This window comes from Lycorma delicatula, chromosome 1, assembly GCF_047948215.1.
Source record: "Lycorma delicatula isolate Av1 chromosome 1, ASM4794821v1, whole genome shotgun sequence".
NCBI classification, from domain to species: domain Eukaryota; kingdom Metazoa; phylum Arthropoda; class Insecta; order Hemiptera; family Fulgoridae; genus Lycorma; species Lycorma delicatula.
Window position 1 is genome coordinate 197,257,378 of NC_134455.1, and position 20,390 is coordinate 197,277,767.

At 32.4% G+C, this 20,390-nt stretch overlaps 1 protein-coding gene across 7 annotated transcripts in view; it reads right to left on the bottom strand.

The window, feature by feature from the left end:
• Nhe3 (Na[+]/H[+] hydrogen exchanger 3) overlaps positions 1–20,390 on the bottom strand; it is a 211,701-nt gene that overhangs the window by 121,250 nt on the left and 70,061 nt on the right. For all 7 annotated transcript variants that reach the window (XR_012756898.1, XR_012756899.1, XM_075369834.1 and 4 more), the window contains exons 7-9: positions 14,472–14,577; positions 6,790–6,992; positions 4,015–4,126 (exon numbers count right to left, since the gene is read on the bottom strand). Coding sequence is in view for 5 of the 7 variants with exons in the window: in XM_075369834.1 (XP_075225949.1) it covers positions 4,015–4,126; positions 6,790–6,992; positions 14,472–14,577 (421 nt within the window). In the remaining 2 variants the exon portion in view is untranslated. The remainder of the gene's footprint in view (positions 1–4,014; positions 4,127–6,789; positions 6,993–14,471; positions 14,578–20,390) is intronic.

Consider the following 20,390-nt stretch of genomic DNA (forward strand, 5'->3'; position numbering starts at 1 on the left):
CTGAAGACTGAGCCTTCATGGACAAGATTAATCATATCTGTGTAGGTCAAAACATGCAACTGAAAACACAGCTGTGATGTTTGTATTAAGCACTTGGATTTAGGAATGAATTAATTTTGTTCAGTCTTATTGCTGTCTTAAGTTTGTTAAACTTGTGTAAATAATGTGGATGCCTTTTGTTATGTATGTGGTGAGTTTACCGTAAAATAAAATAGAAAAAAAATTACACCTTTAATTACAAAAGCATATCATTTGTACTTTCAGTATAAAATTGGTGATCAGGATAAGACGTGGGCTCCTCATATAATATACACTTATCTTTCTGTATATTTTAAGAGGATGGCTGAATGGTACATGGAAGGCTTTACCATTTGGTGTACATATGATTTGGCGAGAACCAAAGAATCATGTAACTGATTGTTACTTTTGTTTAACAAGTGTGACTGGAATTTCTAAAAAAAAAAAACATACTGTAAAATATCCTTCATTCCAATCTGCAATCAGGTCTGTACCTCACACTGAAATTATTCCAGTTCCTGAGCCACCTGTGAATGTATGTTTTGAAAGCAGAGATGAAGAATCAGGCAGTACTAAAGAAGACAACAAAGATTTTAATTTTGAATTATCTTCCAATAAGCCACATCTTATATTACAAGGTGAATTAAATGACTTCGTTAGGAATTTAAATTTATCAAAAAATCAAGCTGAACTATTAGGATCAAGACTGCAAGAATTTACATCAAAAAAATACAAAAATTTTGGGCTTTTGAAGCCGACAAAGGTTTTCAGTATGTTATTGATGAAAATAATTTGGTGTACTGCACAAATATTAATCAGCTTATATTGCACTTAGGACAAGTTCATAAACCTGAGGACTGGCGCCTTTTCATAGATTTGTCCAAGTATAGTTTAGAAGTGGTTCTACTACACAATGGTAACAAATATCCTTTGATACCAATAGCTTAATATGAATTTGAAAGAGACATGCAATGTGATGATTTAAAAGTTATAGCTATTTTATTAGGCATGCAGTTAGACTATACTAAGTACATGTGTTTTCTTTGCTAATAGGACAGCCGAGCTAGGGATAAACATTATGTTACCAAAGAGTGAAAGAAACGAGACAACTTAATTCCAAATGAGAAAAATATTATTCATGAGCCCTTAGTTGAACCAAAAATATATTTTTACCTCCCTCTCCATATCAAGCTAGGACTAATGAAAAATTTTGTAAAAACAATCAAGGATAGTCCTGGTTTTTGTACATCAGGCAGACATTTTTGAACATAAGTGAAGGAAAAATTAAAGAAGGAATATTTGTTTGTCCTCAAATAAGAGAGTTGGTCAAAGATGATGTATGAGTATTTAACTCAGTGTTAAATATGTAGAAAGTGCAGCTTGGGCTTCATTTAAAGATGTTTGCAAAACTGTTCTCGGTAAACAAAAATCCAACAATTACCACGATATTGTTAATCAACTTCTTACTTCATACAGAGCTATGGGATGTAATATGTCTTTGAAAATATATTTCCTCCACTCACATCTGGATTTTTTCCTGGACAATCTCGGGGAAGTAAGTGATGAACATAGTGAACATTTCACTAAGACATTTCAATGATGGAAAGCTGCTAAAGGGAAATGGAATACTAACATGCTAACTGTATACTGTTGGACATTAATTCAGGATGTGCCTGAGGCTATTAATAAAAGAAAAGCATCAGCAAAATCATTCTAACGCATGTATGGCCATCCAAAATTATAAATTTTACAGATTTTAACTATATTTTCCCTCAATTTCTTTTGAAACATAATTTATTTGAAAGTAAGGTGATAGAAAAATTGTATTTACAGATCTGTAATGTACGCAAAAAAGTAATTCAAGAAATGGTATCACAATTAGAGAAACATTAAAAATTTTTTTTTTTTTGTCTATCAGCGTAATTAATGATATGAGATTTATCCTAAAACCTTACAATAAGTGACAGACATACATAGATAATTCATATAACGAAATTAATTATAATTACGTTTAATAAGATTTTTATAGCTGCAACGTTCCATTGAACTGAACTGAATTGTTTGCAATTGTGGATCAAGTTTACTAGTGGAAATTACCCAATTATCTGCAGTGACTTCAAATGCTCATCGGCTAATTAAGATCTGTAAATATTTTTTGTATATTTCATTTTGGAGAATGTTTTTTCACACATAAGTAATGCCAAACACAGAAAAAAGCCACAAGCAAATTTATGTAACTGATCAAACTGTATGAGTGGAAGACTTATAAAATTCCAGCAATGATGACTTTAAACATTTTTCTTTAAAAATATCGCTATACTGCAAATCATTCATTTCCATTTGAAGTTCTGGGGAAAAGGTTTTGTCAGATTGTTTTTCGTGTTGTGATTTTCATCTTTACGTTTGGTTTTAGTTTTATGATCATTTTTAGTTCGTGCTGAATAGCCAATTAATTAAAAATGTAATTTAAAACAAAAAAAAAATTGGTGTTGTAGTGTTATATCGTTGAGTCGTGTTGTATCATATCTGTGTTATATTTCTTCATGTTCCTGTTTTATGTGGTTCGATCTCTCATTAAAGTTGGTTTTGGAGCCTGTGCATCCTGATGTTATGCCTAATGGTGGTTCCAGCGTGCATAGTAATACTCCTTATGGGGGTGGTTTTAGTTGGTAGTCTGCTGGTGGCAGTTGCATAAGACCATCAGTAGGAGTCTGACACTCTATGCGTAAATGCATTTCCACCTCCTAAAAAAAAAAAATTTTGCCGTTTGGACTTAGTGGAAGAGTCAGTGTGGCTCTTAAAAAGTTTGGAGACCCCTGTCATAGACAAAACTATAGCAAAAAAACTCTCTTTCTTTTATTAATAAATATCCATTATAAAGCGATTTATAGTTAACCTGTTAAGTTGGTCTAGTGGTAAAACTAGTCGTACATCAGCTGATTTCAAAGTCTAGAGTTCTCAGATTTAAATCCTAATAAAGGTAGTTGCTTTTATTCAGATTTGAATACTAGATTGTAGATATCATGTTCTTTGGTGGTTGGGTTTCAATTAACCCAAGTCTTAGAAAAGGTCAGCCTGAGTAAGTAGATGAGTACACCTTACTCACACGTCTCCAATAATAGGTGCAGTTGCCTATGGGCCCCAAATCCAGAATATTGCGTGGGATATCTGGAGACTTGCAGAATGTTCATAAGAAATCAACAACAACAATTTATAGTTTTAAATTTAAATTTATCTTGTAAGCCTAAGTTAACAACAAAAAATAATAAAATGAAACAAATAGAAGGGAAAACGTTTCAATCTCATATTTTTAAAATTAAATAATCATGGCACCACATAACATCCTCTAACTTACCACACAAGAACAAAATAAGAATACCCAAGCTCTAATGATAGTTGTTTTTTCTGAAAGTAATATTGTTTAACTGCCAGTCCTTGTGATTAACACAGTGAATGTATCACTTGAGAAGCTGAATAGTCTTTAAGTAGGTTTGGCATGCTAATATACAACCATATATATCTGATTCTAAGAACAAGCAAAAGAATACCACTTCAGACCTTGTTTTCCCTAGTAAGTCCGGTTTACTCATTACTTACAAACAGCTATGCCGTTTTCAGAAGTGACTGAAGTTTCAAGTTAGGTTTCCAAAAGCCACAACAATAAATATACTAACTTAAAATACTTAACATTTATTTGTGTACTTTTATTTTTATTCAGTGATGTTTTTACAATTGCATTTGTGTATTTCATTTTGACTGTGATTGTCTTTCAAACATCGGCAAGAAAATAAATAAATAAACCAATCATTAGCACAAAACATTTCATATTTTGTAATACTTAAATTTAACTGAAAAAACTGACATTTTAAAAACATTTATGCATACTTTTACCTCAACTTGATATATTTTTGTTGAAATGAATGAGCTAAATTAAATTACATTTAGGAAAACAAAAAAATCGACAATAACAGAAATCTTCAACAAAACAATACTTACCAGCAAAAAATAACATGTGCTGAAAATTAGATGAAATTTTAGGATTTCTGCCTAAATTCAGCAAAAAAGACAATGGATATATATTTGCAGCTCTTCCAATAGCAGCACAAATCTACAAAAATAGTTAAAGAAATAATGAAATCTTGTCAATGAAGGTTATGTTAAATTAAAATAAAAAATATATAAATGTTTAATATGTTAAATCTTTTCTTTATTGATTGAACAATACTCCACAAAAAAACTATAAACTTAATTATGGAAATGAGATGTCACTTCCAGATTCAGGATAAACATACAGGCAGTGATATTAATTGAATAATGCAGCTTGAATAATGCAATTGAATAATTGAGTAATGCAGCTTCACCTAACCTATTTTGAAGTTCATCCAGTATCACACACTAGATTTCTTAACAGCTGAATTTCCCACAAAAAACTAAGGGTAATGCACATTTCAAAATCTTTGTCCCAGTTGTCTAATTTCTCTAGTTTTCCACTACAGAAGTGACATTTCAGCTCCTTGTGTACAATGAACAATAAAATATTGCATAGCTGAAGTCAGTCTGACTTTGGAAGCACCCACAGACATTGAAAGTAGTGCACAGATCTGTATCCTTTAACATCATTTACCAAAGGCAAAATGCATGAAGTTATTACTTAAAACCTGATATAAGTTTACACCAGAGGGGAAAACATATGTGTATAAAATAATTTTTGTAATTTACTCTTTGAACAATAACTTTTTAGTTTTCTTTTAATGGTGGTGAGAATATTTAAATTTTCACACATCTTCAAATTTGTTTTAAATTAGACATTACTTCAACTAAGAAAATATGTTTCTTGTATTATTGTGTATCCTCCATTCACTTACATTTTTTGCCACACCTTCATACATCCCTACATCCCCTTTGTCATACCTTCATCACATCCTCAATTATCCGTTTCATATATTTTTCATAGATACTAATTTGTACCTTTACTATTTTTAACTCATACATTTTCTATTAAAACATAATTCATTACTTCTGGTTGTCTTAATATATTATATACCAAGTTTTTTTCTGTTTTACACAAACTGCTCTCTTTTCCATTTTGCCTTCAAACATCTTAATTTTTATACCCTTTTATTCCCTAATTTTTAACATTCTCTTTTAAAACTATTTTTTACAAGCTTTTATTTTCTTATCTTTGTCTTTCATTAGTCATATTGTACTGCCATAAAAAGCTGCTTTTAATGATTTTCTTATATCATTTATGATTGTTAATTTTATTATTTAAGCAACAACATTTTATAATTATGTTCTACCTTAATTAAGCACTTCTCATCAGCAGAATCAATCTCCTGGTGATGTTTTTCTAATGTACTTTTTTTAAACATGAATCTTTTCCAAGCAATGAATCTATACATCACTATTGCTTCTAATTCATTCTCATTGCAGGAAAAAAATTAATATTGAATTTTACCATTGTTATTTTTGTTCATAACTTTTGCTCTTTCCACAAATTTCTCTTCTTGTTCTTTTAATGCTTTCTCATACAAATTAAAAAATAATGGATTAGAGTACATCTTTTCTCACTCCTTTCTGTGCTTCAGTCTCGCTTTCCTCATTTTATACTCTTATAGTTTTAAGTCTAATTACATTATAAATAATCCTTCTTTCTCTGTTTTTTTAAACCTATTTCCTTTAAATCTTAAAAAATTATTCTAGTCATTACACTCCATTCTTCATCATCAAATCCTATGTCAAGATCTACAAGATCAAACCAGTCTTCTAAAATTAAATTGAGAACTAAAAAAGTATTTTCTGTTTTCTTGGTATAACTACTAGTATTGCTGGTTTAGGCTTTGAATCTATCCTAAAATAATTATCTCACTATAGTGCTTATATTACCACACTGGTTGTTCTAGCTTTTCAATTGTTAATATTCCATCTTCCATCCTCTGCATCCCTGATTTTGTTTATTATTATATGATCTAATCAAAATTCTTCCTTTCATTTTCATTTTGACTTATTGTCTGACTTACTCCTACTATGCCTAACCTTAACCTATTAATTTTTTATTTTAAAATATTAAGGTTAAATCATTTAACCTACCACACTTGTTTAGACTTCTGAAATTCTATGTTTCAGCTTAATGTATATTTTCTTACATTTGAGTTGTCCCCACCCACAGATCTGACTGAGTTAGTACTTCCTCCAATCACATTCCAATATAATTCCAGAATATTATTCCTATTAGGATGCCAACAAACTGAATAATAACCATGGGAAATGAACAAAATATTTCTTTAGAGAATACTTTTGTAGTCTTAAACTATTTTAATCTACACAGTACTCAAATGCTTTTGTTATTGAGGTCATACCAACCATCCATTAGTTAGCATCCCAACAACTACAAAAGTTATGTTTCACCTTTTAATAACCACTAGATTTGCTCTAAGTTTTAATTGAAATTTTGGTTCTTCATTACTGTTACGCTGCTAGGATCTACTATTCACCTGGTTGCTAATCACTTGCCCTCATTATTGCTTATTTAATGATTGCATAGATTCACTATGACAAAGCACTGCCATTAGATGCATGTAAACTTTAAACAGAATAATTCGATTAGAGAATCATTACTACTACAGCCTCATATGCTGTCACTTTGCCTTGTTCCAGGTTTGCTTATCTGAAAAGCCTTATTTGCAGCAAACGTCCATGTTTGGAATTGTTTACTTATTCATCACCGGTAATCATAAGAGCACTAAAATATAAATATTAAAAAAAGGATACAAATCCCGATATTATGAATGCTGGATCAAAATGATGTTTGGGAAAAGTGAACATTGAAACGCCAATATAAGAGAAAATAAAGTTCTCTGCAAGAAAATTCAACAGCTCAAATAACCTCTTAGTTCGCTTTCTAGAATCATGTGATAGGTTGTTATAAGTATAATGAGCTTGACAGATACCACAAAACAGTACAGCGACAACACCTATTGTAACAGAAAAAGAAAAGTTTATATAAATTTAATCACAAGTAAACTACAAGCCAGGAAATTAAAAATATATTGAGATGAAAAATACAATTATTTTCATTGTAAAGATTTAATTATAAAATAATTATAAAGAATTTTAGTAAACTTTTTACAACAAAGAATAATTTACAATAAAATTTGCATTTTGATTGCAACACAATCAGCAACAGAAGCTGTAAAGGAATCATTAAAAATAACTCTAATTAGAAAAACGGAATGGAAACCATTCACATGATAAAAACTACAATTATGAAGGAATAAAAAAACATTTACTCCTTTATAAAATAGATATCAAACTTTTAAATTAAAAAATTAACACATCCAATCTTAAATTGCTTTTAATTAATGGTTGTATATTTATTTTTGCTAATACCTTTATAATTACAGATGGATCACCCCTTCCATGGATCAAACCTTGGTCTGGTGAAGGGGCTTGTGTAGTTCAACGATAAGTTTGAGGTATACCGTCCGGAGCTTATACTCCTGGAAGGGTCACCCATAGTGGACTGGTCAAACTGGAGGCTAGATTAATGTAATGCAACATCTGCCAACCCTCAATGGGGCAATGTGGCAGATCGTGGTCCACTTCTTTTAACACATCATGAAAATTTCCAATACGGCCCTCATTCCCTTGAAGCCCTGTAGCAAATGCTCATGGCAACAAGAAGACCTGCTTGAAGGCAGAGGGTGCTAAGAATAACCAGGTTAAATCAGGCTGCCATCAGAATTTGGACATTAGAATGCCTAACATTCGGACAATGAAAACAGATGCCCAACTACAAGAATTATTGATAGAACTTGGCAATATTAATTGGGATATAATAGGATTATGAGAGGTACATCAAAAAGGTGAAGAGTTATCTGTACTTGACACAGGGCATTTACTCTTTACCTATGGTACTGATGATGGATGAAGTGGTGAAATTTTGGATTTCTTGTCAGTCGGAAGATAAAAAATTTAATACTAATTTAAAAGTGATCCGACGAAGTAGTTCAGAGCTTCATTTAGCTAAACAAACATAAGCTTCAAATTAACCAAGATTATGTACCAACAATAATTGCAGTAATGAGGAGATTGAAGAATTTTATGATGATGTTGCATGTATGCAAAACAGAGAAAACTGCCAATACAAAATCCTTATCGGTTTGAGTAGGAGAAACAAGAACTTATGAAAATGTATTTGGCCCATATGGAAGTGGAAAATGAGATGGCAAGGATGACTTTCTAATGGATTTTGTAGAAGGACAAGGACTTTATATGCAATTCAGTTATTTAAACATTTACTTATTTAATTAGATGAACTTGTAAAGCTTTTGAAAGGAGATACAAATTATTGGTGGTTTCAGTCAGTCTGACAAGTCGGACCCCTCACAGAACTCTATATCTTAAAATTGTAAGATATAACATCTGTCTTTTTAAGAGACAAAGACTCTTAAACTCATTCTCCAAGAGTCAAAAATGGATGTGAAAAAGACCGCTTAGCTATGTGAGTGAAACTGCCTGTATCATGTCAAACAATAAAGCAATAACATGTGCTTGCACTGTTCTCAACCGTGTCAATTTTGGATGTAATCATGAACGGTTAGAGCTGAAGTGAGAATATATTTAAGAAAATAACATGAAGAAATGATGAAAACCTCAAAAAAATAAAAATAAACACTGAAAAGCTATTAGAAAATAAAAGCTGTTTTGGGTGTAATCTATCGAATCAGTTCTCTCTGTTGCAAGATTTGGTATATATAGATACATCAGAACATAATGAAGGAATTGTCAACAGTACACTTGATTCGGCTAAGTCTATAGCAACATCTGACAAATATCGTCAAGATTCAAACATTTCATTTGAACTTTTAGTCTAATGAAAAAAAGACAGATAATGAAGAATTCAGGAAATTTTATTAATAATAAAATTATTACTTTGTCAACATATTCCAAAATTGGAAAGATGTTTATTCATGCTAAAAGAAAAAAAATTACTACTATCAGTACAGAAAGTATGTGCATTCAAGTTTTGAGGCTTTATAGAAATAAAACTGTTCATCAGATTTCAAAACAACTGATTATTAAACAAATTGAAACCTTATAGATTATTTTATACTGTGTTCTATGACATTGAATTTCTACTTTTCATTAATTTTTTAATTCATTTTATCATGATGAAAATGAAAAAGGGTATTTTTTGAACTTTCTACTACATTAAATTGATTTAATCAACTGTTTCTGAAAATCCATGGGAGCAATAACATTCAAAATTTTATACAAGCTAGCCCATTCTATTATCTTAAAAATTTCAGATCAGTATCTTTAACCATTTTTAAGTTATTTGATTTCTAAAACCACTTTATCTTTGGATCTGGACAACAACAAACAAAAGACAACATTCATTACCTTCATTGTAAATTTAAATTGATGAATACAATATTTGATAAAATGTATTACTGAAGATATATTTAATAGGGATTTTTATTTGTTAACAATTCATTTTTTCATAAGGCTAATAAAAAAAGGGAAACTTCTTCAGCAAGTTAGTTTTTTCCATTTTCTGACAGCCTTATGTTGCCCAACAGTATGTGTTACAATATAACGGTACAAAGCTGTACTTACAAACAGAATTTAAATCATCTTGTGGGAGAAGGTCATGCAACTTACTTATCTTGCCAGATGGTAAATTAGGGTATAAAATTGTCTTTGAACTAATGCCTGCAATATCAGTCAGACAAAAGTAACAATCGGTGGTGGATGATCTTTTGGTTCCCACCAAATCATTAGATGAGGAAAGTTCAGGTGCCGAGAACCCTTTGACCAGCTTGTAAGGAGTCTGACACAAGTAGCACAACAAATATGAAGGACCCAATGTTTATCTTGGCCACCAACTTTTCAGCCAAAATAAAGCTCATAATTTTGATGAGAGGAGTAAAACTATGTTTCTGAAATTTAGATGTTACCTCACTTCAAATGTTCCCAACACTGTCCAGGAAGGGGATTTACACAACAATTTCTAGGCATTTTGCAAAATCACACAATATATAAACACTACAAAAAATATTCACTACACGTCTTGAATTCGAAAGATGAAATGTAAATTTAGAATACATTGTAACTGAGAAATGTTTACACTGAACTATATTACATCAGCACATACACATGAAAGATGTACAGAGATGTCAACAGAGTGAATACTAAACACAGATTGACTATGGATTGAACCCGTAACTCAGACATTATAATCAAAACAAATGTTACTTGTGACATCATTTTGACAAACAATGATGACTACGTCTGTAAGAAATCTTCTGTTTCAGTTTAGAATTGCATCATCCAGCAGTTATGACTAATTGTATTGTTCTAAGTCATTGCAGACTTTCTTTCATAATAAACTAATCATTTTTAAATCAATACAATATTTAATTTATGTATTATAAATGCCGTCATACTATAAACTAATTTCCAAAATGTATATAACACTGAATAGTGTTATACACTGAACAGTGTGTAACTTGAAACTAAAGGTAATAGAAAAATTTTGATAAGTTTTAATTCAAGGGACAAAATACATATAGAAACCACTTCCAATTGCTCTGGGACAAAATTTTGCATAATTTTTAGTGTAATCATTGTAATTGAGAAATGTTTACACTGAAATATATTACATCAGCACATACACATGAAAGATGTACAGAGATGTCAACAGAGTGAATACTGAACACAGATTGGATTTAACAACTTGTGCACAGCCAACCAAATGCTAGTAAGGAGGTTTTTAATGGAATGCAGGGAATGAACACAATAATGTGTGCTCTATCAGTGCATACTGTACAGAATTTTGTTGTGAAGGTAATGAAAATGCATTGGCCCAAGGTGAATTTTGTGAACACTATTTTGAATTGCCTCAGAAAAAAAATTCCTCATACAAACTGGCTAACTGATCTGAATGATTTTACTAAAGATATAGTTCACTGTTCCATTCAAGAATTTCATGATAAAGAAGAGTATCCAAGATGCAGTAAAATTAGAAATATTTTTTTAAAAATTTACTAGAAGTGCGTATTCCATGTGGAAAATTGTAAGATAATTAGGGTTCCGCTTTCATAAGTGTAATGATAGCAGAAACTTTTTCATGGAGAGATCTGACAATGTTCTTGCTCAGGTCAAATTTTTAAGGAAAATGCAAAAAATTAAACAAAATAATTCTCAACCAATGATTTACCTAGATGAAATGTAGGTAAACCAGAACTATTGCAGGAAATACATCTGGCAGAATTCAACAAGCACTGACCTTAAGATTCTGATTAGGAAAGGATCCCATTTAATTATATGCCATGCTTCTATGAACTTGATTTTATAAAATACTGCTCTCATTTTTCACTTGTAGCATATGGAGGGACTTCCACCAAGAAATAAACGTTGAGTATTCTGAGAATGGTTCGTAAATTTGTTGTGATCTTTGGAAGAAGGCTGTGTTACTGTGATGGATAATGCAAGCTATCACTCCGTGCTTAAAGAGAAAATGCCAATGACTAACACAAAAAAGGTAAAAAGTGTTTTATGGTTAGAAGAAAAGAAATTAGTACATAATCCTCTGCAATTCCAGGGGTGGTTACTTACTGTTCACTAGTTGAATAGATTGCAATGTATATATTAGAAAAACTTTAAAACTAATATTATTTGATCTATGATTTTATTTTCATATCATTTTCTTTTAATACATTTAAAATTCTTTGTCAATATAAATTAAAATAATGTCTACTGTTAATAAACACAAAGAAAAATATACAACAGGAATGGGGCATACTGCTGTTTGCTTACTGTTGTATCACTGCAAGTATAACCCAATCAAGCTAATTTGGGGCTCAGGTAAAAGGTAAGGTGGCAGAAAAAAACAGTATATTTCAAATAAATGTCATAAACTGCGTAATAATAGATGACTGGAGAAAATGCTTTACACACAGTAAAACCGCTTCAAGTAGAAGATTTTCATGAAGAATTGCAGGATGACCACTTATAACACACTGTAGTGAACTTACAAGAAGATGACAGTGACAAAATTCTGATGTGGGCCCCACATCAGAATTTTGTACGCCTATTAAATTATATATACACATTTTTTTAAAATGAAAAGTATAAAATTTTATTTCATTAATAACGTTTAATATTTTTTAATAATTTTTTTTATTGTTATTATTGAATTATTATTTATCACAAATTTTTTTTTTTACAATTAAAGGTAAATAATTATTAATGAATCAATACATTCAAATTAAAAAAAAAAAAAGTTAAAAAAGGGAGAAGAAGTCTGTTTTAAACCGATATGCGTTCCCCTTATAAGACTCAAATATTTCATTAATTAAAATTTCATTTGGCTATAACTCTGACCAATGAAAATAAGTGGTAATTATTTTCATTGAAAGTTGAAAAAATTTCAGTGAGGGTTTATTACTACAGTTAAGAAAAAGTCCAAAATCCAAATTATTTTGGATTTTGGGCTTTTTTGGACACTTTTGGTTCAGTCGATTGCAATCAAAAGGGGAGGTGCACAACTAAATGTTACAAGACTCCAAAATCCAAAATTTCAACATCCTACAGCTAATCATTTTTGAGGTATATGAAATAAATAGATATGTATAGATGTCATGCTGAAACTAGTCAAAATGGATTCAGGAATAGTCAAAATGGATATTTCTGCTGAAATCTGAAAACCGAAATTTTTCAGGATCATAATACTTCCTTTACTTCGTACAAGGAAGTAAAAATAGTCAAACTTATCAGGTGATGAAGACTTATTATAATTTATTTCAGGTAATATTGATCTTCAGATTTTAATTTATTTAGATTTTATGTAAAGTTTTTATCAATTTTTCAATTTTAAAGTTCATATTTAAATTTAGCCATAACATTTCCAAATTTTTGAACATGGGGGAAAATTAAGCAAATATTTCAAGTAAAAAAGTTTCTGATGTGAAATATAACTTCTATATGGGCACCAGAGTAATACAATAAACATTTTGCTAATAAATACATAAGATGAAGTGTTGAAACATAGGCCTGTAAAGAGAAAAGGTACAATTCAATATTGTATTATTACCATGGTGTAGGGAGAATGAAGAGAAACCTTAAGCAGTGGAAGGAGAAAGAATGAATGACTTTCACCTATAAGATGATTCCAAATCTATAATAGCTAATAAAAATCAGACTGATTACTGAAGTCTATTTAGAATTAAAAAAAAGTCTTTATTTCATCATGGATTACTATTATTACTGAATAAATTTAGTTTTTCATAAAAAAATTATAAAAAAAGCAATAATTTTAAAAAATAAATAATTCAGTTATATTTTAATATAGAAAAAATATTTTTGGCACTACCTTCATAAGAATGCTTTAAATTTCTGTGTAAACTTAATTTGTGTACAATTTAATGGGACATCTTTTACCTACATGATCATCCAAAAATGTAATTATATCAAGTGCTTTGAATCAGAACTCATAATTGTTTCTTTTCTCCATGAGAGAAACAAAAGAATAGTGCCCACAAACAGGATGGAGTTATAATATTTCTTAACATTGTAACTCCATATGCTATTCTTCCAATTACTCAGGTTTTGGATTCAAGCAATATGACTAATAATAATCTTTTCTATTTTCAAATATACTGTTTTAGAGACAATTTTGTGCTGGATAAGAAAATTTCAATAAGAAATTTTCAACTGCAACAGTGAGCAAATTTTGTTGGTGTTACCATTTTCCTTCATTAACTTGACATGTAACATACTGACAACATAAAAAAATTAAAATATGAGATATAGGAATGCAAGTAAATATCAACAAATGCAATCAGAAATACTTTATGGTACTACCAAAAACACCTAACAGATAACATGTAAAAAACAGAAATATTTAAGGATATAGATTAAAACAATTTATAATTTTTATTAGAGTAATAAAGAATATACAACAAGATGAGAAGTAAGGATCTGATCATTTATTCAATGAATTCAAGCTACATAAAACTCACAAAACAGGATCAGAATCTTCTCGTCATCCTGAATTCTTACAACACATTCTAATTTTCTCAAAGTAAAGAAATGGTTCCCAAACATATTTTAAAACCAATACTTTACTTTCATCCAAACTGATAGCCTGTTATTTGATTCATTACTTCTGTAACAGATCAGTAAGAAACTGACAAAACAAACTATCAGGTTTATTTGTTCTGTTAAAAATACTGTGATCCATATTTATAATATATATGAAAGAATAACGTTCACTAGATGTGTTTTAAATTTAGACAGAGCTAATATTATTATTGGTACAAGACAACAACTGCTAGAACAGCATGACTTCCAGCTATACAGAAGCAGAAAATTTTTAATTAAAATATTTAGTTACAGATCAGAGTACCACAGTATATTAATAATAACAATAATGAACTATTACTTACCCGTAAGATCAGATGCTTCAGCTATAAGAAAAGTACTGTATGACATAAGAACAAACAGGGCTGACTCCAATAATGGAAAATCTCTCACTCTGGTAAACTTGGTCAAGTAATACTTGTTAAGGAAAATCTCATGACAGTAAATGTTTAATTATTATGAACATCACAAAGCATTACAAATTTAAAATAATTTATACTTACTACATTCTAAGATAGACAAGGATATTGGTACTGTTGCCAAATGGCTTCGATCCCCGACAGGGAGTCTTATTCTTTAAGACTTTGGGGGTTGGCGTCCCCACGGGCCCAGCCTCTGCAGCTTTTCTTCCCCCTATACAGTGAGCTGCAGAACACTTTACATTATACACATATACTACACCCAGAACACTACATAAATTACAATATACACACTTACACAATTACACAACAACATCCTACACTGATAATTTTTACATTTACACTCGGTGGTATTGCGACATCTTACGAAATGCAACCGTAACCCAAGGTGGGAACAAATCGTGCCGATGGGTGAATGGCTCTACATAGTAAGTCTCGAACGATGTCCTCTGGGCACCAGGGCGAACGCAGTTGTATTTAGCTCTAGCTCCAGTATGCATGCGCTCTGCTGGAGTGGTCCATTTTTCGCCGGTACTCGTGGGACCAAAATTTCAGTTCCAATAACAAATACAGTGATGGTTGGTGGTCCATCTGAAAAAACCACCAAAGCTAGTCTTGTGAAGAGACCTCGGTCAGCTTTGTCTGACAAGGATAAAAGTCCTACTGAAGAGAACCGCAAATCATTAGACTTGAATTCTAAAAATATTAGATTCGTTGTTCTCTGAAATAGTCAGGAAGGTGGCTCCCTCCAAAAGGTTTCACCTTTCTTAATAAACAAAACTATAACAGGTGCAAGTGGTTCCCCGAAGAACATCAGGAAATTACATGACGGATCGATTCTGATTGAAACATTCAAAGATGAACAGAGTCGATCTATCTTACGTCTCCGTAATATGGGTGGTATAGGTGGTATAAATATCAGTGCCAAATACCACAAAATGTTAAACACGAGCCAGGGAGTAATTTTTTGTTGAGACCTTTTAGATATAGATATCACTGAAATAGTTGATGAGCTTCACCACCAAGATGATGTTGAAGTGAAGCGTATAATGAAACGGCAGAGCGGAACAGAAGAACCGACACCGTCTCTTATACTAACATTCAATCTCCCTGTTCCACCAGAGAAGATTAAAGTGGGTTACCTCTCGGTTCGGGTACGACCATTCATACCCAACCCATGGTGATGTTTCAGATGCCAAGGATATGGTCACACTACAACATCTTGCTCGAAAACGGAAATCTGTGCTCGATGTGCTAAAGAAGGTCACAATGACACTAACTGCGAAGAAGGTTAATAATGTGCGAACTGCAGTGGTTCACATACACCCCGTTCCCGAGATTGCCCAACCTTTAAAGAAGAAAAGGCAATTCTCAAAATCTGTACTGAGGAAAAGCTATCTTTCACGGCTGCACACAGAGAATATAAAAAATAATAATAATTCACGGAACCTGGTTAAACCAGATGTATCTTTTGCCACTGCTACATCGAAACAAACTCTTACAAATGTTAGTAATCAGCAGTGCGGATCCTGCAATGAACTTAAAAAACTTGTTCAGATGCTTTCTAATCAAGTAGCTTCACTTCTAGCCACTATTTCAGAGCTGACAAAGATGAATAAAAAGTCTTTCATCGCAGTTAGTGAATCCAACAGTGTGATCATACAAAAGTCCCTGTTCTCAAAGTCTTACCGGTACGAGTAGGGACTATCACAGCTGGCAGTAAGCCACCTATCGTTATGTGGGTTCCCCATAAAGGTAACCCACATAACCACCCCCTTTGGGATGTAACTGCAGCATCCCATTCAAATAAATCTCCTCCACAATCACCTCATATACTGGAGGATATGGTTGAAGAACCATCTGACCCTAGGGCATTGGAGTTCTTTAAAATAATAAATAAAATAAAATAAAAGAAAAACTGAATCACATACAACTAATTTTTATACATTTTCCTAAATTTATTCATTTAATTTTTTTATTATTATTTTTTTTTTTACACTTATGAACATTATTCAGTGGAATGTTAGAGGTCTTCGGTCCCATATTGAAGATATTAGAGTACTGGCGGACGCATATGATCCACTAATCATGTGTTTCCAAGAAACTCACCTTCTACAACATGACCAAATAACACTCAGAGGATACTTCTGTGAGAGATACGACTGTCTAGTAGACAGTCTATTCCACACTCCTCTATGAATCATGAGACCTTGCTGTTGGTGAGGGTGCTTGAGTGCTCAGGGATACAGAGTAGCTGGACCGAAGGTGCAACCATATCGGAGAGGTATCTGTTGAGAGCCAGACTAAGGAATGATTCCTGAAAGAGGGCAGCAGCTCTTTCAGTAGTTGTTAAGGGCATAGGTCAAGATGACTTAAACGGCCATATAAACAGCAATTAATCCTCTGAGTACTGTGCAGCTGAAAGCAATGGAAAACTACAGCTGCTTTTTTTCCAAGAAAATGTAGCTCTCTGCATTTTCATTTACAAATGATGGAGGCGCCTTCCTTGGTAAAATATTCCGGAGGTAAACTAGTCCCCCGTTCAGATCTCCGGGTGGGGACTACTAAGGAAGGGGTCACCAGAAAATTAAAAAATAACATTCTACGAGTCGGAGCGTGGAATGTTAGAAGTTTAAAAAAGGTTGGTAGGTTAGAAAATTTAAAAAGGGAAATAAATAGGATAAATGTGGATGTAGTAGGAATTAGTGAGGTTCGGTGGGAAGAGGAAGGCGACTTTAGAGTAATTAACTCAGCGTCAAATAATGGGCAGGCAGGAGTAGGTTTCGTGATGAACAAGAAGATAGGGAGGAGAGTGGAGTATTTCAAGACACATAGCGATAGAGTCATTGTAATAAGGATAAAATCAAAACCTAAACTGACAACGATTGTTAACGTCTATATGCCTACAAGCGCCCATGATGATGAGGTAGAGTGTGTATACGAAGAGATTGATGAAACAATTAAACACGTAATAGGAGATGAAAATTTAATAATAGTTGGAGATTGGAATGCAAGCATTGGAAAAGGCAAGGAAGGAAATATAGTGGGTGAATACGGGCTGGGCAAAAGGAATGAAAGAGGGAACCAACTTATAGAGTTTTGCACGAAGTATAATTTAGTAAGTGCCAACACCCAATTTAAAAATCATAATAGAAGAATATACACTTGGAAAAAGCCAGGCGATACTGCAAGGTATCAGATAGATTATATCATGGTTAAGCAAAGATTTAGAATCAACTCGTTGATTGCAAAACTTACCCTGGAGCAGACATTGATAGCGACCATAATTTGGTGATAATGAAATGTAGATTGGGGTTTAAAAACCTGAAGAAAAGGTGTCAGATGAATCGGTGGAATTTAGAGAAACTTGAGAAAGAGGAGGTAAAGAAGATTTTTGAGGAGGACATCGCAAGAGGTCTGAGTAAAAAAGATAAGGTAGAAAATGTAGAAGAAGAATGGGAGAATGTTAAAAAGGAAATTCTTAAATCAGCAGAAGCCAACTTAGGCAAAATAAAGAGAACTAGTAGAAAACCTTGGGTTTCAGACGATATATTGCAGCTGATGGATGATATAAGAATGCTAGTGATGAAGAAAGTAAAAGGAACTATCGGCAATTAAGAAATGCTATAAACAGGAAGTGCAAACTGGCGAAAGAAGAGTGGATTAAAGAAAAGTGTTCAGAAGTGGAAAGAGAAATGAACATTGGTAAAATAGACGGAGCATACAGGAAAGTTAAGGAAAATTTTGGGGTACATAAATTAAAATCTAATAATGTGGTAAACAAAGATGGTACACCAATATATAATACGAAAGGTAATGTCGATAGATGGGTGGAATATATTGAAGAGTTATACGGAGGAAATGAATTAGAAAATGGTGTTATAGAGGAAGAAGAGGAAGTTGAGGAGGATGAAATGGGAGAAACAATACTGAGATCTGAATTTAAGAGAGCATTAAAAGATTTAAATGACAGAAAGGCTCCTGGAATAGACGGAATACCTGTAGAATTACTGCGCAGTGCAGGTGAGGAAGCGATTGATAGATTATACAAAGTGGTGAGTAATATTTATGAAAAAAAGGAATTTCTATCAGACTTCAAAAAAAGTGTTATAGTAATGATACCAAAGAAAGCAGGGGCAGATAAATGTGAAGAATACAGAACAATTAGTTTAACTAGTCATGCATCAAAAATCTTAACTAGAATTCTATACAGAAGAATTGAGAGGAGAGTGGAAGAAGTGTTAGGAGAAGATCAATTTGGTTTCAGGAAAAGTATAGGGACAAGGGAAGCAATTTTAGGCCTCAGATTAATAGTAGAAGGAAGATTAAAGAAAAACAAACCGACATACTTGGCGTTTATAGACCTAGAAAAGGCATTCAATAACGTAAACTGGAATAAAATGTTCAGCGTTTTAAAAAAATTAGGGTTCAAATACAGAGATAGAAGAACAATTGCTAACATTTACAGGAACCAAACAGCAACAGTAACAATTGAAGAAAATAAGAAAGAAGCCGTAATAAGAAAGGGAGTCCGACAAGGATGTTCCCTATCTCCGTTACTTTTTAATTTTTACATGGAACTAGCAGTTAATGATGTTAAAGAACAATTTAGATTCGGAGTAACAGTACAAGGTGAAAAGATAAAGATGCTACGATTTGCCGATGATATAGTAATTCTAGCCGAGAGTAAAAAGGATTTAGAAGAAACAATGAACGGCATAGATGAAGTCCTACGCAAGAACTATCGTGTGAAAATAAACAAGAACAAAAAATAAGTAATGAAATGTAGTAGAAATAATGAAGATGGATCACTGAACATGAAAACAGGAGGAGAAAAGATTATGGAGGTAGAAGAATTTTCTTATTTGGGAAGTAGAATTACTAAAGATGGACGAAGCAGGAGCGATATAAAATACCGAATAGCACAAGCTAAACGAGCCTTCAGTAAGAAATATAATTTGTTTACATCAAAAATTAATTTAAATGTCAGGAAAAGATTTTTGAAAGTGTATGTTTGGAGTGTCGCTTTATATGGAAGTGAAACTTGGACGATTGGAGTATCCAAGAAGAATAGATTAGAAGATTTTGAAATGCGGTGCTATAAGAGAATGTTAAAAATCAGACGGGTGGATAAAGTGACAAATGAAGAGGTATTGCGGGAAATAGATGAAGCAAGAAGAATTTGGAAAAATATAGTTAAAAGAAGAGACAGACTTCTAGGCCACATACTAAGGCATCCTGGAATAGTCGCTTTAATATTGGAAGGACAGGTAGAAGGGAAAAATTGTGTAGGCAGGCCACGTTTGGAATATGTAAAACAAATTGTTATGGATGTAGGATGTAGAGGGTATACCGAAATGAAACGACTAGCACTAGATAGGGAATCTTGGAGAGCTGCATCAAACCAGTCAAATGACTGAAGACAAAAAAAAAAGTAGACAGTAGAGAGAGTGGTGGAGTGGCTATTTTCATGAAGAATGGGGTGTCGGCTACAAGGATTCAACTAACCACTCTCATTACTGTTGTTGCAGTAAAGGTCTCTATCCCCTTCAAATAGCATATCTGCAATCTGTATCTCTCACTGAACTCTGAGTTCAGTGCTCTAGATGTCTCAAATCTCCTCACGCAAAATACCATCTCCATCGTTAATAGTAGGAGACTTCAATGCCAACCATATTTCCTGGGGCTCAACCTTCTGCTCCACTCGAGGAAATATGATAAACAGAGTGAGACAAGACTTGGGCCTTTTCTACTGAATAATGGATCACACACATTCATGTCATTATAATCTGGTACTGTATCTAG